This window comes from Pelodiscus sinensis, chromosome 16 (genome assembly GCF_049634645.1).
Source record: "Pelodiscus sinensis isolate JC-2024 chromosome 16, ASM4963464v1, whole genome shotgun sequence".
Lineage (NCBI taxonomy): Eukaryota > Metazoa > Chordata > Testudines > Trionychidae > Pelodiscus > Pelodiscus sinensis.
In genome coordinates, this window is record NC_134726.1 from 21,791,278 (window position 1) to 21,813,411 (window position 22,134).

General features: G+C 42.7%; 2 protein-coding genes across 6 annotated transcripts in view; one reads left to right on the forward strand and one right to left on the reverse strand.

Annotated features, from left to right (window-relative positions):
* PDILT (protein disulfide isomerase like, testis expressed) overlaps positions 1–16,483 on the reverse strand; it is a 57,795-nt gene extending 41,312 nt beyond the window's left edge. Inside the window, exons 1-4 of one of the 4 annotated variants that reach the window (XM_075899419.1) lie at positions 15,842–16,483; positions 10,899–11,006; positions 8,743–8,841; positions 6,369–6,582 (exon numbers count right to left, since the gene is read on the reverse strand). In XM_075899419.1, the coding sequence (XP_075755534.1) occupies positions 6,369–6,582; positions 8,743–8,841; positions 10,899–10,952 (367 nt within the window). In that variant the 5' untranslated portion in view covers positions 10,953–11,006; positions 15,842–16,483. Of the gene's footprint in view, positions 1–6,368; positions 6,583–8,742; positions 8,842–10,898; positions 11,007–15,841 lie in introns of those variants that run through there. The other 3 variants (XM_006123136.4, XM_025184700.2, XM_075899420.1) reach the window with 3 other exon arrangements.
* LOC102446448 (acyl-coenzyme A synthetase ACSM4, mitochondrial) overlaps positions 935–22,134 on the forward strand; it is a 57,446-nt gene continuing 36,246 nt past the window's right edge. The window contains exons 1-8 of one of the 2 annotated variants that reach the window (XM_075899414.1): positions 935–1,088; positions 12,519–12,778; positions 13,486–13,696; positions 15,109–15,316; positions 16,518–16,661; positions 18,079–18,235; positions 19,645–19,724; positions 21,289–21,412. In XM_075899414.1, the coding sequence (XP_075755529.1) occupies positions 12,578–12,778; positions 13,486–13,696; positions 15,109–15,316; positions 16,518–16,661; positions 18,079–18,235; positions 19,645–19,724; positions 21,289–21,412 (1,125 nt within the window). In that variant the 5' untranslated portion in view covers positions 935–1,088; positions 12,519–12,577. Of the gene's footprint in view, positions 1,089–8,437; positions 8,633–12,518; positions 12,779–13,485; positions 13,697–15,108; positions 15,317–16,517; positions 16,662–18,078; positions 18,236–19,644; positions 19,725–21,288; positions 21,413–22,134 lie in introns of those variants that run through there. The other variant, XM_006123137.4, reaches the window with a different exon arrangement.

The following is a 22,134-nucleotide window of genomic DNA, read 5'->3' on the forward strand; positions in this document are numbered from 1 at the left end:
GACCTCCTGGATGGCAGACTGCAGAAAGTGCAGCCAGGCTTGCAGCAACGCATCCACAAAAAGCACCAGACTGCCCAGGGGCAGCTCTGGCTCCATGTTGTAGAGTGCTGTGGTGTCCCGAGTGAGAGCAACCAGAGTATGCAGAGACAAAATGCTTTGCTGTCCCTCATCGAGGTAGGCAAGCAAGCAGGGAAACTTGAGAACTGGCTGTCCTGGGGGGTCCCTTTAAGCACAGACCTCAGATAGCCTCAGGTAGCAGCCCCACACAGTAAGTCCTGACCTGGTGCCCTGCCGGAACTGGTTCCAGCCAGCCTTAAATATGATTCAAAGTCCACTCAGTGTGGACGCGCTATTTCAAAATAGCAAAATGCTATTTCGAAATGCATTTTTTGTGTAGACACGTTATTTCAAAATAGTGTAGACATACCCTGAGTAAATATACAGGATCGCACCAAAGAAATGCCAGACTAGTATCACCAATTTCTGCTTGTTACAGGAACAACCCAAAAAGGCCTTCACTGTTGGCTAACAGCTTAGGCCAAAAGGGACAATAATATATCCAGCTGGTTACCATTGGTTGACACACCAGAGCATAGATAGTAGTCAGACCATTCCAGTGGGGTCAGTCAGTCTGTCCCCTGAGGTCACACACACAGTGCACACAGAGTAAGTAGCTGAGATAGCCATGTCATGGCTGCTAGACTCCCCTGCAATAAAGACGATGGTGGCAAATTTGAATGCCATGGCATGTTTTCCAGCCTGTATTCCATATTATGATGAGCTCAGCTCTTTTGCAAAAATGAAAGAGAAATCAGAATTTCTGCTCCCTGCATCCTATCAATATTGGCCCTTTCCTCGTTTTCATATTGCAGAGGCCCACCTGTTGCAGAAAACGAGCTAGTGAACAGAACAGAAAAGAGCTGTATTTCTGAGTCCTCACTTTTTTGTGATGCTGGGACTTTGCTCTGTTTGCTCTGCACTGCACATTTTACTGACCCGGTGCTTCCAGGCAGAAGTGAACAGCTTTTCTTTGTTTAAAACTTTGAGAGAACTAAAACAGAACTGTCCTGCTGAATATTGGGGGGCTGGTAAGTATGCAACAGGGAAGGGGTTGGGGAGGATTAATAAGGGATAGGACTGAATTAGCCCTTTGTGTTGCTCCTGTATTCATAGATATGTTAGGAGCAGCATTTGCAGCTCAAAACTCTCTGTAATGGATCAAAGACAAACAACCCAAACTTTACAGAATTTTGTTTTCCTTTTCATTCTCTCCATTCCAAGAAATGAAGGATGGTCTTATGCTGACTCAGAAGGTCTAAGATAGTCTACTGGCTGCCCCACAAGCTTCCTTTGTGTTCTGGAGCAAGTTACTTCATCTCTCTGTCTCATTTTCCCATCTGTGAAAAGGTGTTAACAGTTTGTGCAAAAAACTGAAACCAACCTCCATTTAGAGTAAAATGGACAATTAAATTTTCAGAATTTTTGGTGATTCAGACATTTGGAAAAAAAATGTTTCTGGTTGAACGAAAAATTCATTTTGATTCTGATCATTTTGAATCTCTTTTATTTGTTGTTTAAAGAATATTTTAATGAAAAATCATTTTGAATAGAAATATCAAAATGTTAAAATAAAATATGATAAATTTTTAGATTTATTTTCAACCAAAACAACTTGGCAAAAATGACAGAAATTATCAAAATGTTTGTGTCATCAGATCTCCCCTTTTTTGCCAGAAAAAGTTGCAAATGAAAAATTTCACTCGGGTTTATTAATAAGCCTTTCTTTCTCCCATTCCTAGTCTGTCTACTCTATTTAGATTGTAATTTCTTCGGGGGAAAGCATCTCTTTCTCACTGTGGCTGTGTCTAGACTGGCAAGTTTTTCCGGAAAATCAGCAGCTTTTCCAGAAAAACTTGCCAGCTGTCTACACTGGCCGCTTGAATTTCCGGAAAAGCACTGACGATCTCATGTAAAATCATCAGTGCTTTTCCAGAAATACTATGCTGCTCCCGTTCGGGCAAAAGTCTTTTTCTGAACGACTTTTGCACAAAAGGGCCAGTGTAGACAGCACAGTACTGTTTTCCGCAAAAAAGCCCCGATCGCGAAAATGGCGATCGGGACTTTTTTGCGGAAAAGCGCGTCTAGATTGGCCATGGACGCTTTTCCGCAAAAAGTGCTTTTGCGGAAAAGCATCCTGCCAATCTAGATGCGCTTTTCCAAAAATGCTTTTAACGGAAAACTTTTCCATTTAAAGCATTTTCGGAAAATCATGCCAGTGTAGACGTAGCCTGTGTGTGTTGGGGTATGTCTACACTATGGGATAAGGTCAAATTAAGACTCGCAACTTCAGCTATGTTAATTGCATAGCTGAAGTTAAAGTACCTTAACTCGACTTTTGGTGCTGTCCACACTGCAGGAAGTTGAAGGGAGAACACTCTCCCTTCGACTTCCCTTACTTCTTGTAGAAGCAACACTACCGGCATTAACCGCAGCATCCCTCTCAGTTTGAATCAGATGTCTTAACTAGACCCGCTAATTCGAACCCTGGAAGATTGACAGCAGCAGCTTCAATCCTCTCTATAGTATAAACATACCCTTCGGTGTATATGTGCACGCGTGCACAATGCCTACTGCAATTGGGCCCTGGCCTCTTCTGAGGTCTCTACATGCTTTAGTCTCTACTGGTGCTTTAGTTCAGTTCTTTATAAAGCAGGGAGCCCTCTCTGAAGTTAGGATTCTTGTTTTTTACTTCAAACATTCCACCGCCATGTTCAGAATGTTGGGTTCTGGGCTTTTAATAGGGGCCCCTCTCTACGTAATGCTACTTTGAAAGATAGTTGTGTAATTTAAGGCTGAATTAGAGTAAAAAAACTGTGACTGGCTGAAGCCATCTGTTTACTGAGCACTGTGAGTAAGGTACAGTCGATAAAGTGGCAGGCCAAGGTTAAGCCCTAGGAACATAGCCAGCTTTGGGACTTTCGCTGTCCTAGGCAGACTGAAAACTCTATGTTGCTAATTGTACTTAGTCACTCCTATAATAAACCTGTCACAAAACATTTTCCTGCCTCCAGCAACCTCCCTTTCTGCTTGGTTCAAAGAACTGGCACTGTCTGGAAGTGAGCATTGTCTTCTGGCTATACTGTGCTCTCTTATTTATGTAAGACCTATAGAGCATTCCCTCATCTCTAGAGTTACACCTTCCTCCTCTCCATATAGTCTATGGCAGTGTTTCCAAATTTTATTTGGCCATGGAACCCTTTTAAAAAAAACAAACACCAGGGGAAACTGGTTGACCAAAAAAAAAAAAAAAAACCAAGCCTCTAAGACCACAGCAGCCGGCGGACTCTTGAAAATAGCGGCTACAGGCAACCGCCTGGCTTGCCCACCTGTAAGACCGGCTTGGGTGGGGGGGGGGAATGATCGGGTTCTCGCAGAACCCTTACTTTAACTTCGAGGAACCCTGGGGTTCCATAAAGCACTATTTGGGAAACACTAGTCTATGGAGCTACTCTGCAGTGTGAAGTCTCTCTGCATTTGGGACTCAGTCCCGCAACATGCTGAACACCCTGCCCTGATCCACCAATGCGCTAAGGGCTTAATGTGCCTGAAGTCAGTGGAGCTAATCCCTGCTTAGAAGTCCAGTGATTTGGTGGATCAGAACAGACTGAGCAGCCCCTTGCAAGACCAAGCCCTTAGAGACAGTGTCGTGTAGAGAAATGGCTGATAAATAATTGCTTTGAGGGTATTTCAAAACAAAACCAACATGATTGTTGTTTTCATCATTGCTATTTGTCATGACCTTTTAGGAAGTCAATGTTCTGCAGTAAAATGTCAGCCTGAATTAAGAGTGGAGACACAAGGTGGGTGATATAATATCTGTCACTGGATCAACTTCTGTTGGAGAGACAACTTCTGCTGGTGATTAGAGCAGAGGCATCACATAGTTGTTGATGGATGCAGGGAAATGTGTTTTGAACACACTTTCCATGAAAAAAAAGAAAAAAAAAGAAAAGTATATAAACCATAGCAGAAATCTTGGGGGGGAAGGGGCGCTGAGGAAGGAATACCTAACCAGGAATATACAGCCCCCCCCTCCCATGCAGATTATCTGTCAATAACTCAGAATACTAATTTTTCGATATTTACTAGGGTTACTGTGTAAATGATTTTGGAGTAACACTTGCTCACGGATGAGCTACACTAAAAAGACCATATGGGACTTATTATACTTAGTGCTACAGGAGATGGAACTCAAATGGTTCAGAGAATTAAATCTGGTCTCTGACCTTATCTGACCTTCTTGGATTAGATTGTGCTGCCTCTCTTGAGCCCAGAAGCTTTCCCCATCCTTCATCATTCTGTCTGTAGTTTTATTTGTCTGCAGCTTTTCTGTTGGGATGCTTCTCAGCAGTTACAGCCAAAGGTCCACACTGGAAGAATTAATTATTTCAGACCTGTTCTGTGACTTACATTTGCTTACATATATATTGCTCTATGGGTAAAACTGTGCAAACTGTAAAATAGTAGATTCTGCAGTGCTGAGCAGAATCTAGGAGAGCTGGATGGACCTAAAGCAGCTATAGCTTCTCCTGGCCATATGGAAAGTGGGGATGATGCCTCTGCAGCACCAGCCATCACCGGAGCCCAACTATATTGGCACAAAGAGCATCCTAAGCTTTGTTGTGTCCCATCTGTGATCAGCAGCCAGTGGGGGATTCAGTGAACAGCAGTGGGGTCAAAATTCTATGGCCACGTCCTCCCCAGAAGGATAATAATTCCCCATGCTGCCCTCTCTATCTAGCAAAAGTGGATGTTACTGGGCTACGTGTGTGGTGCCATATGTTGGAGCTGAAGATTTTTTTCCCTCACTCATATGACACTAGACTAGGGCATATTTTCCTGTGTCTGGGGTTTGTTCATCTGAGTTTCCTCTCTCCCAGAAATGTGATCCTTATTTTCTGAAAGACCCTGAACTGATTCTTTGAGATGCCACATGCAGAGACTGGGGGATTTTGTTAACACTAGGACACAGTCTGTGTCATCTCCCGCAGTTCAGTTTTTAAAGAAAAAAAGCAGCCAAGAAGGCTTAGATTGAGGCACTGAGTAGGAGTCAATTATAGCTGTACACAGCCACCCTGAGAAAGGTTTACTTAGCAATAGGAGCCTGCCATGACTTCCCTAGTGCACCAGAGTAATCCTAAGCAATGGCAAACTCTGGCATTTGAACACAGCCTTAAAATATGTGGAGGAGTCCAAAGGGGTCCACTCTGTTTAGATTTTATTTCTATTTTAACTTATATGTGATTGTGGTTCCAAGCACAAGGAGGTGGCAGGTTTTTTTAATCTCAGCTACTGAAAGGCATTGCCTGACCAGACTCTCTTACTAATACTGTAACTGTAAGCCATTCACAGTATGCCTATTATTTTCCCCCATGAGACATAGCACATACAATATAAAAAGAAAAGCCACAGACGTGTCTCCAACAATGATCCCTAAGATAAACAGTCTGACAACCAACTGTTGCAAAGAACCATTCCCAGAAGCCCAAAGATTTAGAATAGAGAAGCTTGCACTTGCCATGAATCTTACACAAGAAACTAAAGCAGTGAAGAAAAAGTAAGGGCATGTCTACATAGCAGCGTTATTTCGAAATAACAGAGTGCACGTCTACACAGCAAGCCCATTATTTTGAAATAATTTCAAAATAATGGGCTTCTTACTCTGACTTCTGTAACCCTCATTTCACGAGGAGTAAGGGAAGTCGAAGGAGGAATGTTCTTCCTTCGACTTCCTGCAGCGGACAGCACCAAAAGCCGAGTTAAAGTACCTCGACTTCAGCTACACAATTAACCTAACTGAAGTTGCACATCTTAACTCGACTTTAGCCCGCAGTTTAGACGTACCCTAAGAGAGATTAAGGGAGAATCAGAAAAATCATTAGGGTCATAGAAGTGGCCTCTCGTTTTGTGCACATACAAGGTTTGCATATTCAATTTCTACAAAATATGTCCTTGGAAAATTAGACTGAGACCATGGAGGCTGAGGGCTTTTAGTCAACGTTTATGCAGGATGCAGCCGGAAGCCACCACAATCCTCTATAAGTATCACTGACGCTGTTATAATACTATTGTTATACTATGGTAGCACCTAGGGCACCATTAGACAAGCTCTGTACAAACACATGTTAAAATACAGCCCTTCTCTCAAAGAGGTCACAATTGAAGTTACAACAAAAAGATGCACATGGACAAAACAAACAAAAGGCAGCTGATGGAGGACAAGGGACAACAAAGCAAATAAATTTGAAACACCATGGCTGTTAATTTCAGAGCCATCTCTAAAGTATGCAGCCTTCATTCATACTCACAGAACACCACCAGGAGATACTTCGTTTCCTTCAGTGCCCTGTCAAAGTTTCTCTTTTTCAACACCAGAATGTTGTTCTCTTCTTTGATTTGGGGAAGTTTGGCTTTCTTGGGCTTTGTTTCTTTTGGGCTTATGCCATCCGCCACTGTAGGACTCAGGAAAAACAGTAACGCAAGGAATGAAAGCCACAATGTCTTCATCCTGCACCTACTGCACTTCACAGGCATAGAGGGAGAAAGAGAACTAAGAGCTGACTGTTTGCTGTTAAAATAGCCATTACCTTATCAGCAGGCCGAATGGCTAATTCCCACATGATAATGTTGATATCAAAGCCTGCCTTGAGTGGAGTCAACCTTGCTCCTACACAGAAAAGTCAGAGCTGTAAATTGATATAACTTTTTAGCAGTGCTTGGAAAACCAATTCCTGGGTAGTTAAGGGGGAAAGGTTCACATGAACACTGTAATTAATGAGAACAATATCCAGGGAGGGAAAGAGGAAATACTGAATAAAGCTTGGTTATAGAGATGTGAGATTGGGTTAATGTACAGAATGTCAGCAGTCATCAACTTTACCCAGAACTGATGTTGAGAATGGAACATAGGCACACACAAACATAAGGGATCCTTGATGACTCTTTAAGGATTATATTTGGTCATCTATTCTACTAATAGGACTGCTTACTATGATCCAGACCCCAGTGACTTCAGTAGAAAGACTCCCATTGATTTACAAGGCTATTGGATCATATCCCAAGTAAGAAACAACTCAGGCTAAGTCTATACTGGCACTTTACAGCACTGTAACTTTCTGGCTCAAGGGTATGAAAAAACACACACACCTGCCAAGCACAGCAAGTTGCAGAGCTGTAAAGCACCAATGTGAACCAGGCAACAGCATTGGGAGCCACACTTTCAGTGCTATTAGTAACTCTCCTTGTGGAGGTGGTTTGCCTAGAGTGCGTCTACACTGCACTGTAACTCGAAATAAGAAACGCAATAAGAAACTAAATAAGAAACACAAATAAGATACGCTCAAATGACATATCTTATCATGATGCTATTTCAAAATTTTGAAATAAAGTGCTATTCCAAAACATCCCTTATTCCTCGTAGAATGAGGTTTACAGGGACATCGGAATAGTGAGTCCGAAATAATGGGCTTGCTGTGAAGATGCGGGATAGCTATTTCGGGATACTCCAGTATCCCAAAATAGTGTTGCAGTGCAGACATACCCCTAGAGTGCTGGGAGAGCTCTTTCCCAGTGCTCATGCTGTGGCCACATATTCAGTTTAAAGCACTGTCATGGATGTGCTTTAAATTTTTAAGTACAGGTTGAATCTCTCTAGTCCAGCACCCTCAGGACCTGACCAGTGATGAACCAGAGAATTTGCCGAATCGTGGGAGGTCAATATTGGCTAGCAGCATTACAACACTTCCACTGCTTACTGGACTCTTAGAAAACATTTAGGGGTAAGTTAGAGCTAAATAACAGCACAGAACACTGAGAACCAGGACTGGTGACTGTAAACAAACTTTATGGGATGGCGGGAAACTTGGCCACACCTGTAATAAGTGGACATCTGGCTAACTAAAATCATGCCAGACCATGGCTGTTGCTGGTCTAGAGAGTGCCGGACTCCAGAGATTCAATCTATATAGACAAAGCCTCAGTGGTTGAAATCTTGACTCCACTGTAATCATCCAATGGAGTTTTGCTATTGACTTTAGCAGAGGCAGAATTTCATCTACAATGAGAACAGGTAGCCACATCTGGCCCATAGTAATTAGCTGATGCCTCCATAGCCCTTTAAAGGGGCAAGCACTCTGTAAATTGTGAGCATGTTTACTGTGAACTATTAAAAGTTCTATACACTGCATATGTGGCTAACTGCATATGTGGCTACCCTTTTCAGAACATGTTGAAGAATATCTGTACAAAAAGATTAAGCAGCTGCCATTCACGCTTTGCCCCGTGGTAACTAAAAAAGAAGCATGCTTGTACATTCCTAAGAACCTTTTCTGAGATTATTAACTAGAGTGCAGTGTAGCATACAGGCCAAAATAACAGTTTCTGCAGGGGAGACCTACGGACATTTTCAGGGTACAGATGGCCATTTCTTTCTTGGGACTAGTACTGAATGGTGTCTTCACCAATGTAATTTATTTTCTTAAAGTAGTCATTCAAAGGGGAGGATGGTACCATTTCTGAGAAAATCAGGAAACCTGTTGTAAGAGATCCATTTACTCCTGGATATAGAGCAGGGGTGAGTAAACTTTGGCCTGTGGGCCATGCCCAGTCCATTAGGTCTTTTAATCTGGCCCTCAGGGTCCCACTGGGGAGTGAGGTTGACGGCTTGCTGTGCTCCATACATACCATGGGTCCACACAACTCCTGGAAGCAGAGCATGTCCCTGCTATGGCTTCTGTTTGGGGCTCCACATACCTCTAGCACCAGCTCTGCAGCTCTCATTGGCTGGGAATCAATGAGAATAAGAAAGGGAGAACATGAAAATATAGGAAAGAGTGTTGGGGAAGGAAGATGTGATCCAGTGGCTAAGTCACAAAGTGCCTCAACAGGCTTTGTTTCCAGTCTTAATTCTGCTATTGTTCTGATCAGTGCCCTTAGAAAAGTCACTTCACTCCTCTATACGTTAGCTTCTCCTTCTATAGGGTGATGATAATGCTACTTACCTTCCTTTGGGGAGCACCTTGAGAAAAAGGGATGGATAATATTGCATAAAGGGATGTTACCCTTATTCAAAGCACAAATCAAAATTGTTCATTATAAGCTATTAATTACCAGCCTACAAAGAAATGCAATGGCACACCTGTAAATGGTGATACAGATGTTAGTGACTTATGCAGATCAATAACAATATAAAATTCAAGTTCTGGAGGAACTAGTCACATTTTAAAAAAAATAATGTCTGAGATTATATCTTCCATTTTAGCAAATAATTAAATAGAAATGCTAGACTATGCTGTAACTGTATTTTCTCTTTGGCATTGTTTGTCCTGATTTGAAGCCAGTGAAGTCCATAGAGAGATTCCATTGACTTCAGTGGGTTTTGAATCAGGGATTTTAATGCAGCTGGAACCATATTCTCTTATCACACACATGGGACTTGTAGTGAAATAACTGGAGATGTGTGTACAACTTGATGGCAAGATATGACTATATATAAAGATTGTTGCTAAATCAACAAATGCAAAAGGATTTTGTAAGAACTGACCAAAACTAGGAAAAGGTCAGCTTGACTTTGGTTGTACTTTTCCAGAATCTGCTCTTTTCAAAGTTATTTTATAAGTAGCATCCAGGGGATGAAAAAGTATCTAAGAATATGACAAGATCTGCATAGGCTATCTGAGATGAACATCCTTTCAGTAGTTATCTCAGAACACAGCCCTGGCCTCCTAAGTAATAAACCTACAATGACAAGGTCATTTGTTCAAACAGTTATTTTTCTCTGTCTGCCACTGAAACAAATAATAAATAACCTAAATCCCTTCATGAAGACCCGTTATCAGTGAATTCACAGTATGTTGTGAAGGGCTGTTCACCTCAAAGTGATGGAAGGAAGGTGGAGTAAAGCAGAGTAGTTTAGGAAGCAAGGGCCAGGTTGGCAGGTGGGAAGAAAATCCATTTTAATTGCGAAAAAAATTAAAAGTTCAAGGGTGTAAAAATCATTCACAACAAAATCCCAAAAAATGGTCAGTGCTTTTGCACAGCCCTAGTTCTAGGAAATAGGGCTTTATGTTTTTGGAGAACTGGGGAAATAATAAATGCTGCAGAACTGGAATGTTAGCTATCAGTTCATGTTCTATGCAGTGTAATTGTAGCCAGGATGGTCCAAGGATATTAGAGAGACAAGCTCGGGGGGAAGGAGGGGTAAAATAAAAAGGTAAAGCTATATGGCCATTCACATTAAAATGTGATACCCTTTTTGGGATATGAGTTAAATGCAACATGCAGACACTTGGGCCCCATCTGTATTGACCTCCCTCCAGTGCCCCATGTATTTTGATATTTTAAACATTCCTTTTGAAATCAAATGCAGAAAAAGAGGGGTTAAAGTTATTTATGTATGTTATTATTATTACTATTATTGATACCTTGGTAAAAAACTTGGTAAAAAAAGTTATCGCCTTCCAGCTAAGGCTTGCAACACAAAAACAGCAGTTTACTTAGCCTCATGGTGAATAAGTAATATTGCCCATTTTACCTGTCCAACTGCACTGAAATCAATGGAAGCTTTTCCATTGACTTCCGTGGAGTTGGATCAATGCCAAAGTGATTTGCCTACAGTCACACTGGAAGTCTGTGGCAAAGCCATGATTAGAACTTTGAGTTTCTTGACATCCAAATCTAGGTTTGAATAACATCAGTATCATCAGTCCATCTGTACTCTAAGATCATATGCACTATTCAGCTCGGATCAGACAAATGAGAGGGTGACTGTCTTTTAAGAATTCTTTTTTCTTTAAATATAAAATATATCTAACAACATGTATCTCTGAAAAGTTATTCACCTGATCTGGACTGAAAGGAGCAGGTGTCTTTAAAGAAGATCCCATCTTCATCATCCTTTTGTCCCTTCAGCAGAAGTGGATACAGTGTGGATTTATTGTGTCTCTTTACTGTGTGAAAAATAAAGCTATCCAAATAAGTTGTTCAAAGAAATAATGGATAACTTTAAAACAGCATTAATACAACTTTTCAAATGTATAAAACAATCATCTCTAAAATGGAATGATGTATTAACTTCTGACGCTATAAAGAAAATAGAACTGGAGAGAAGTACAATATACAAATGTAAAGAGTTGTCAGCATTTTTATTAGTCTGTGGTGTTCAGTGTAGAATTGCCATCTAGTGTCTGTTTAGGGAATAGCAAAATCATATAAGCTACTTTTAGTGTGATGGTGTAATTTGAAATGTATAGCTAACGTAAGGACTTGTGGTCTCCACAGTGTCACTGTGTAATCTACAGGTGCTGTGAACCACACAGTTTCCAGCTGATGGCACTGTCCAGTTTTGTTATCACTTTTCCACAAGCAGCTAAATCATCCATGAAAAGCCTGACAACATCTGTTCCACCAGGGTAAATCAGGAGTAACTCCACTGAACTCAGTGGAATTCCACTGGTGTAAAACTGATATGAATAGAGAATCAGGCCAGAAGAGAGCAAAGAGAAAGTGAAGTGTTTGTTGTACTCACTGCTTGATAATGCTGATGATAACATACACTAATGAAAAATGCTACTGTAATTATTTATAAGCTCACAATAATAATTAAAAGCTTCACAGGGTAGTCTAATCTATAACAGGAAAAACTTAAAAAACAACAAATAGTCTAGTAGAACCTTAAAGACTAACAAAACATGTAGATGGTATTATGAGCTTTCGTGGGCATAGCCCACTTCTTCAGATGACCGGAATGTTGGAAGTCCAGATCCAAGAATAAATAAGGGTGGTGGAGGGGAGGGGGAAGAGAAGGAAAAAAAATGGAGGGGAGGAATTAAAAAGAGACATTGAGTAGATAAGCTTCTCATGGGCCCATATGATGAACATGTCATCGATGTAGTGTAAGTAGAGTAAGGATGTTAGGGAGTGAGAGCTGAGGAAACATTGTTCAAGGGCAGCCATAAAGATGGTGGCATATTGTGGTGCCATGCAGATGCCTATGACTGTGCCACTGACTTGAAGATACAGATTGTCTCCAAATTGGAAGTAGTTGTGGGTGAGGACAAAGTCGCAGAGCTCTGTAATCAGGTGTGCAGTGGTGTCATCGGGGATGGTGTTCCTGATAGTGTGTAATCCCTCTTCATGTGGAATATTGAAGTAAAAGGCTTCTGTGTCCATGGTGGCCAGGATGGTATTTTCAGCTAGATTACTGATGTTTTGTAGTTTCTTCAGGAAGTCGGTGGTGTCACGAAGGTAGCTAGGAGTTCTGGTAGCATAGGGTCTGAGGAGAGAGTCAATATAGCCAGATAATGAGGTAGACAATGTCAGTTAACAATAAGAGGAAATCAAGTAAGGACACAGATTGTCCATAATTTGTGTTCTGATTGCATTAATTTATTCACCTATGCTTATTAGACAGCTTTTAGGATGTGGTTGTTGGGTTTTGTTGTTTATTTTTTCCATTGCAGATGAATGATCCCCCACGGATATCCACTGACTTTTTCACATAGTTGGATAAGCAACTATCATGAAGATTTTATTTAAATTACGAATTCTGCAATCCTTGTGGATTCCGCAGTCACCTTCTAGATTATTCCACAAAGATAACAGGTGTCTTGTGTCTCCGATGGTTTCGCACTATGAATCTATAAATCGGTGTAAAGAGGAACTGCCAGATTACTTCAACTTTGCAAGTGACATCCTAGACAAATGGTCGCAGCTGGAAAAGGTATCCGTTCTTTTACATCTTAGCTATTGGGTCAGCTCCTCAGGTGGTTTAAATCAATTATATTAGAGCTATATGGATTTACACCTGCTAAAAACTGATCTTTTTTGTCTCAGAAATCTTTGCATCTTTAAGGTGGCAGCTACAAAAGATAATTTGCCTTTTTATAGTAGAGACACCTTGAGTTCTCACTCTCTCTCTCTGTAACAATAAAGGATCAGCCCAGGAGTCACATGTAGGTCCTTGTTCTTGCTCTTTCTGAATGTCAGAGTAGATGATCATAATGGCTCCTTCTGGCCTTAAAGTCTATACTAGGTGACAGTAGGATCTGGATCTGGTTGAAATGCATGATTTGGGATGGGTACAGAGGTGATGTAAAGCTCATCCTTGCACTCTCCTGACTTTTGTGGCATTCTCTGCAGCTCTGACTCAGAGGAGCATAAGCACTGTTCTTTCACAGGTGTTGTTAATAGCAGCACTTCCATTGGTTAGTATGTGAGTATGAAAGCAGACACATCTGAGATGCCATCTAGATAGAAAGATAAGGGAGCAGAAAACTATGCGTGACACATACACAAGGGTTAGCCTGAATTGCCATAGTGAACTCCCCAATACACTTGAAATGACCAGAACTGAGCCTTTGGGTTATGATTTGTATTAGACCACTTCATATATGCCTTCTTATTTTAACTTTGTGAAGTTTTTGCTAGGATGGGAAGAGATCTGCAATTGCAGCTTTCTGGTGGATTAATGATAAGGGAGATGAGGTGAAGTGGAGCTTTGAAGAGCTGGGATTTCTATCCAGAAAAGGAGCCAATGTGCTGTCTGACCCATGTGGATTGCAAAAAGGAGACCGAGTTATAGTGATTCTACCTCGGATACCAGAGTGGTGGATACTGAATGTGGCTTGTATGCGAACAGGTCAGTAAAAATATTTGGATATGGCTGAATGCAGTGCAGAAAGAAAACAAACCAAAGAGCTCTGAAAATCTCAACATTATTCTTTAAAGTATGTAAATTAATGAATTGCTAAGACAATGTGCCTAATAATAATAATTAACTAGGGGGCTGCGCATCCTGCTCGCTATGCTCGCCGACCCTGCCCCCAGCAGCCCCGGCTTGCCCCCTCACGCCTTCCCCAGCCACCAGGCCGAGGCCAGTCCAGCCCCTACTCTCTCCCCACAGCTGCCAGAGTAGAAGGGGTCACAGCATGCCAGCCCCGGCTCTCCCCGGCTGCCGAGGAGAGGGGAGGGAGGGAGGAGGCAGGTGGGATGCAGAGTGACATGATGACATCACTCTGTCATCCTGCAGGAAATTTTTTTATATGTATATAGAGAGATTTGTACTGCGATAGTACCTTAGAACCCCAGTCATAGACCAAGACCCCACTGTGAATGCTGCTGTACAAATATGGAGCTCTCCATTACAGCCATGCAACCTGCAGTGGCTTCAGTTAAAAACATATTTGGCCAATTATATTATAACTGAAGGTATAAATCAATACAATACAGCCAAACAGTTAAACAATTTGGGGTAACACATTGCTGTTATAATTTTGCAAATGTTGTGTCATCTGCACATTTTCTAAGCATGCTGTCCACTCCATCATCCGATTCATCGGTGAACATAGTGAGTAGAACCAATCTGTCCTGGGTCCAGAACAAGCCAATGTTTTTTATTTATGACTTGGATAATGGAGTGGACAGTGTGCTTAGAAAATTTGTCTCTGGAAGGGGTCGCGAGCATTTTGGAAGATGGGATGGCAATTCAAAAGGCCATGATAAATTTGAGGGTGGATTTGAATTAACAAGGTGAAATTCAGCAAAGACAAGTGCAAAGGAAGAAAACTCCAATGCATAAATACAAAATGGAGAATCTCTGGCGAGGCAACAGTACTGCTGAAAAGGATGGGGGTGTTATGGTGGATGTCAAATTAAAGATGAGCCAACAATGGGATGCTGTTGTGACAAAGGCTAGTAGCATTGTGCGGTGTACTAAAAGGACTGTCACATGAAAGATACACCAGGCACTCTTAAACAGGCTGCAGCAAACCCCAGATCTAAACATCCTCAATTTTGAGGTACTCAAGCTCTTCACTGAGATTTGGTAACTCAGGCCCATCTCCAGTCACAATGTAAAATGGTTGCTTATTCATTCTTAACATGGACTTCACCTTCAAACCGTCAATATGACCTTCCTGTGCATTCCTTGAGGAGTGGGATCATTCAAAGTGAGTCCATTTCTCTGTGGCTGGGGTGCTTACTGTCATCTTGCTGAAAACATTTTAAAAATGTATCCACAATTTAGAATATAATGTTGTTTTTCTTGTCTAGGAATTGTCTTTATTCCAGGGACATCCCAATTAACAGCCAAAGACATTTTCTATAGACTCCAGGCTTCGAAGGCCAAGTGCATCATAACCAATGATACGCTGGCGCCTACAGTGGATTCTGTCTCGCCTGATTGCCAGTTTCTGAAAACCAAGCTAATCGTTTCTGAATGCAGCAGGGATGGGTGGCTGAACTTCAAAGAGCTACTCAAGTAGGTATTGGCTGTTTTAGCAATGCCCCACGAGATTAAGCAAAAGCAACGTGTGTCAGTTAGATGATGTTGCTAAACTGATGAAATATCCTTCACTTTATAATCCATTTCCAGCAGAGACTCATAGGCTAAGAGTCTGCCCCCGGGCGCACAGCGCATGCACGGCCCCTGCATACTGCGCCCCTTAGAGCTGCCATCAGGCACCGCGCGCCCAGGGCCAGGGGCTGTGTGGCTCCTGATAGCAGCTCTAAGGGGCGCTGTGCAGCCCCCAGCCCTGGGCACGTGGCGCCCCTTACAGCTGCCATCAGGCGCCCCTCATAGGTTGGCGCCCCGGGCAGTTGCCTGGCTAGTCCCCCCCTTAATCCGGCCCTAGCCATCCCCTTCATAGAAGTATCAAGCTCAGCCTTGAAACCAGTTAGGTTTTCTGCCTCCACTGCTCTCCTTGGAAGATGTGTATAAAAAGTGTCACCATCCCTCCACTAGCTCATTCTAGTTACTACATTTACTTCAATTTCTCATGCTTACCTTCAGGGCCCGCTCCTGGCCTGTGCCTGAGACCCTCTGTCTTTGCATGTTCCCCCATACTCCATTCTGTCAAAACAACCAGTGTCGTGTGTGTGAGAGAGAGACAGGCAGACAGACAACCTACCCACCCCCTTGTTAGGCCACAGCCTTCTCACAGTGTGCTACTAGTTCTACAATGCCCACAGAAGAGAGGTTACTAGAGCAATTACCACCCTGAAGCCTCCCTTTGCAATTTATCTTTTCTGTGCCTATCTTTCAAAGTCCAATCCAAAGCCCACTGAAGTCAGCAGAAAGAAAGATCCTCTTGACTTCACTGGACTTTGGCTCAGAACCTTAGACTGTGAGCTCTGTGGGTTTGTGACTATTTTTAAGTGCTGTTCAACACTGAGCCCTGGCACAGCTCTTAGCAAGTAATTATAGAGAAAGCCACAAGAATATACTGTTCATTCTCACATCTTAGATCCCATGAGCTCCTACATAGACATGTGAACAACAGAAACCCCCAGTTGGTCTGTATTGCTGTATTCTCCAGAGCCATAACTGGTGCTGTTGTTTATTTTGTAAGACTAGTAACTGAACCCAGTGTTGTTCTGTCACTATCTGAACCCTAGCAACTATTGTGGGCTCTTGTCAAAGAAGTGCATATAATGACTGTCCAGTATTATGTGTTCCACAGGGTGGCACCTGCTGACCATAACTGCATCAAGACAAAGAGTCAAGACCCAATGCTTATCTATTTTACCAGTGGAAGCACAGGACCTCCCAAAATGGTTGAACATTCCCACAGCAGTTACGGCCTAGGCTTCACAGTCAGTGGCAGGTATAACCCATAACTGGTCCAAGACTGGCTTAGTGACAAGATCCCTTGTCAAAGAGGAAGGAGGCAGTGACAGTATAAATCTTACAAAATTGGGTCTTTCAGTAACAAAAGAAACCTGCTTTCCTCCCTTAAAACCACACTAAAAAGTTTTCTGCAGCTAGAAATTGCAATTCAGATCATCAGTAATAATGATTTGTCGCCTAAGGGGAAGGGGAAGTGCCTATTCCACTTGCCAAAAAACAAAAAAAACAAAAAAAAAACAGGATAAAGCTGTTTTTCAATAGCACATGGGCATTTCTTTAAAACAAAAGTTTCCTGAGCCAGATCCTCAACTGGTGTAAATTGTCACAGCTTGTTTGAAACCAATGTCTCTGTGCTGATTTACACCAACCAAAGATCTTGCCTCTTGATTTTTGCTTCATAAGGAGAGTGACATTTTATGAACATTTTAGAAATCTCACTAATCACAGTGCCAAATGTCCCTCCCTCCCCCAAATTATCACTGCTTGAGTGAAGAAGAGATATTGGCCCATGTCTTTCTTCTGTTTATATCAGCATTACCTTCATTTCCAGCTATTGCACAATATTGGAATATTCTTTTAACTGAAATAAGAACTGACACACATGTCAGACAACACAAGCAGAAAACACAGTCATGTTCAGAGGTCTCCAAAAGTATGGAGCATTCAGGTACTAATGATGGCCACTGAGAGCACCTCTGGAAATCAAGTTAAATCTGTTATGCAAAAGAACATTGGTCCTGAACATCATATATGGAGAATATCAGAGCCACTGCTAACTACTTGAGTTGAATCTCAGGTGCACTTAGGATCAGACATGTTTGGAGAATGATCTGTATTAATGAAGCCTTGATGCAAACTTCTTGTGCACCCTAGTCCTGAAGCACCCCTGTGGACTTCAGTGAGCTTTGAAGCAGCCCTGTCTGGGTACCTATCATTCTGAAGCTTCTCTTTGTATTTTGCATTTCAACCTTATTGATAACTACATGACTGAGTCAGGAGAAGCCATTTCCTTCAGACTCCTAGAGAAAGAGCCTGTGATTTAGCTGATCTAGGTGTGGGGGAACCTCCAAATGGTGCATTCCGTTCTCTAGATTTAGATCCAGGCTTTTGAGCTGAGTCCACTGCTGTAAATGACACATTTTAGAAGAAAACAGTCAGTGTGAAAAGAGAGCGGGAAAGAAAAAAGATGGGTGATGAAGGAAGGAAGGGTCTGTGCATTCAAATTTTGTTTTTTATGAATTTTGTGCTATTCAGTGAACTCGGTTCATTGACACATCTTCTAAATGAGGCCTCCAGGCCTTTTTCCTTATTATCCTGTAACTTGCATTCTACTCTCTTGTGCTGCATGCGGCAGCCTCTGTCAGTAAATAAATTCTTTCCCTCTGCATTATCAGGTACTGGCTGAATCTGACTCCCTCAGATATATTCTGGAACACGTCGGACACAGGCTGGGTCAAGTCAGCCTGGAGCAGCCTTTTTTCCCCCTGGAGTTGCGGGTCGTGTGTCTTTATACACTACATGCCGCAGTTTGAACCAGCAACTGTCGCGAATGTAAGAATACCAATTCACACTGCGGACTGTATTTCTATTTTGCACAATTTAAGCAGACCCAGACAATTCAGAATCCAGTACTCGCTGGCCCTCTGACATAGCACTTCCCCTCAACAGCTCCAACTGCACTTATATTTGGTGCCTTCTGAGGAAAGGGGCAGGCAATCATGGGTGCCAGGTTTGTATAATTTTTGGTGATGTCTAGGTTGGGTCTAAGCAGAACCTCCCTGTCCAAGGGATAGACAGGAGCAACTGCCCCAGGCCCGCACTTCAGAAGGGACACAGGTTCCAGGGTGGCCTGGGAAGTTAATGGGAGGGCTGGTGCCAGAAGCAATGAGCAACCCGGCCTCAGCCTGCCTCGCTTTGCTCTGCTTCACCCCACCCCACCCCACCCGCTCCCTGCATTGCCCCCAGGGAATGTGGAGAGGCCAGAAAGAAGCAGGGCAGGGCTTGAGGGAAGGAGTGGAGTGAAGATGGGGGCAGAGTGTGGAACAGGAACAGGGACTGAGGAAAAGAGTAGACTGGGGCCAGATTGCTCACTGCTGCTGGTGTCAGGCCTCCTGCTAAACCCTCTGCTGCTCTGGACTCTGGGTCCCCTGAATTTCAGTGCCCCGAATGCACTGAGCCTGGAGCAGTTGCCTGGCCCAGTTGCCTGGCCCATCCGATGGACAGGATGGCTCTGAAAATAGCAGCCCAAACACTGGTACAGCCAGGCCCACGTTCCTGGATATTGGTGGAGCACAGGCACCATGGGCCCATATAACTTACTGCCTATGCAGGCAGTGCCCTGTCTGCTCCCTCTCACCCTGGATTTTCAAATAGTGACTGTCAGGTCCACTTCTCCCTGTTGTGTGTAAGGAAGCCGGCCACGTCACCCACTCCCCTCCACATCAGCATCTTCTGTAGACAGGCCAGCCTGTTTTCTCAAATAGCAGTCTGGGAAAGGCTCATCCAGTCCCATTGCTGCCAATTAACAGGGTTTTCCTTGAATCTAGACTGTAGTAGCCCTGGGAAGTAATTAGCAGCCCTGATATTCAGTGTGATCATTAATCTCCTCAAGATTGTTTGTGGGTGAGTACTTGTGATTGCTACAGCAACAGGGCTGAATGGTACAGCTCCTGAGACATTACTGGTTTTTCTTAATGAATAGAAGGGCCAAATTCTTCCCCTCTTTTCAAGTCCATGGCTTTTCCCCACTGTAAGTTTGGCCACTACATGTAAATTTTAGACATGCCAGTACCACAGTAGTAGGTACAGTCTAGGAACTGAGTGGAATAGAACAAAACAGAACAGGATGGTGTTTTCTATGGTGTTGCTCGTCCTATTAGCCACTCATATGTTTGCAGGATCGGGCCCTAATCTGTCCTTTTCCTTTACTATGGTAACTTTGCAATTTTTATTTTTTCTAGACACTGTCAAGATATCCCATAACCACTTTCTGCACAGCACCAACTGCCTACTGCATGCTTGTGCAGCATGGCCTTACCAGGTACCTTACATCTTCTGACTTGTAATAGAAAAGGAAACATTTTTAGTGACAAGTCAGGTCTCATCATTTGGTTCACTATATTGTTTTCACTTTATTTTCTGCTTTAAATGGACCCTTCTTACGAGGTCAATCTAATGAGAGAAAATGTGCTGGAATCCTAGCGCCAATAAAAGCCCTACCTATTCCATTTCTGTGCAATACAGAAGAAGATCTTTGGATATACAATAAGGAGGAACAAACCAGTTCGGGCAAGTGAAGCTGCCTTCATACATGAGTTTGTTTTAAGGCCCAGAGGTATCTTGAGGCAAGATAAAATCAAGTTTTAGGCAACACTGAATGAGAGTTATACCCATTTAAGGGCCGGCAAATTAGGTACCATACAGAGGTGAAAGTAACTAACATTTCTTACAGGTACTCTTGTATCACACCTTCCCGGGGGGCAGGGCAGTGGGTTGGGAGTTGCAGTACAACAGCATGTGTAAGAAATTTAAATGTGGAGTGGAGTGAAGGGTGCTCAGGGCAGGGGGTGGGGATGTGGGGTGGTGCAGAAGTTGAGGGAGGGGCTTTGGGCATGGGGGCTCAGAGCAAGGGGCTGAGTGTGGGAGGGTGCAGAGGGCAGGGATAGAGGAGTGAAAGGAAGGGCTCAGGACAGGGGCTGGGTGTGCATGGGGGGGGCTGTAGGAGTCAGAGCTGGGGGGTGGCTCAGAGCAGAGGGTTACTTTCACCTGGTACTCTGGTACCAAATTTATTTTAAAATTAAATGAGCATTTAAAAATGGGCCACTCATAAACTGATATTTATTTGGGAGTTGTACCCAGTTACATGCTATTCTCTAGAAATATTCAGCTCAGATTTACATAGTGTATGGCTCTTCTCAGCAGTTGTTACATACTGGATAACAAATGCAATTTGTTCAGAGCTGATCCTCACATTCTGCAGTCTTGTAACATGAAGAGCAGTTCTTAGATACATGTTTTAGTCCTGTCACAGTTGACTCTTGTCTTGGAAGTGAATCAAAGTGAATCTGCAGCCTCTAAATCCCATTGTTTCTAGGAAATACATTTTATCTGCACTTCTTTGGCTTTGGAATATAGAACAAGCCACACAATGGTGTAAGATCTTGGTACCAGTGGGTTACTTTTCTGAGCACAGACATACAAACCCTCTGTTCTTCTCCACTGTCATAGTGTGCTTGTTCAGTAGTATAAGTTAGCTGAGATCATCTGTGTTTTCTTAAGTTATCTCTTCCAAGAAACAGCTGCTCTTTCTTTTCTGTTGATCTCCATAAAGATTTTACTTGGAAGGGATTCCCATCCAGGTACCATTGAAGCAAATGGAAGCTTTGAGTTGACTTCACTGGAAATGGGATCAAGACCTAAGATGATCTAAGAGTCTAAGTACAATTTTCTACAGCATGATGATTATTTAAATTTTCCGAAATGGCACGAGATTGGAGGCACATGTAAACAGTTTAAAGTTGAGGGAGGTTGACTAGCTAAAGACATCTGTGGTACTTTGAAAACTGTAGGATTATTGATTCTTATTGATTTCTGTTCCTCTCAAGTTACAAGTTCATGAGTCTGCGTCACTGTGTGACTGGAGGGGAGCCACTCAATCCAGAAGTGATGGAGCAATGGAAAACCCAAACAGGTCTAGATATCTATGAAGGCTATGGCCAGACAGAAACAGTATGTTTGCATTAATTATCACGGGATAATCTGTAACAATGTAACTTGGCATGGGCATGGTGCGCTTCGCAAACGGTGGGAAAGAGAGGGGAATTTACATAGTTCACAGTTGTTAAGGAAGCTAAAGGTATATTAAGTATCAGAGGGGTAGCCGTGTTAGTCTGAATCTGTAAAAGCAGCGATGAGTCCTGTGGCACCTTATAGACTAACTGAAGTGTAGGAGCATAAGCTTTCGTGGGCAAAGACCCGCTTCGTCAGATACATGCATCTGACAAAGTGGGTCTTTGCCCACGAAAGCTTATGCTCCTACACTTCAGTTAGTCTATAAGGTGCCACAGGACTCCTCACCACTTTTAAAGGTATATTAGATACTGAGTTTTTATGCAATCAATGTAACAAGACTTACAGACTTTAAAGCCTGAATGCTCCATTTTCATTATCAAGTCTGACCCCTTCCCTGCAAAACACACCACAGAATTTCACCTAAGGATTTTTAGTTAAAGCCCAGTATCTTGTGGCTGAACTGGAACAATGCTTTGAGAAAGAGAACCTACAAGTAATTGTAACCCTTCTGCCACGTAGCATCAGCAGTAGCCATGGCTGGGTTCAATATCTAGGGGTTCCACTCCATCCATCCATCACAGAACTGTCTCAAGCCCCCACACTGTCACCTGGGAAATTCACACAATACTCCTGGGTGCTTCTGGGAAGCAATGCTTCCC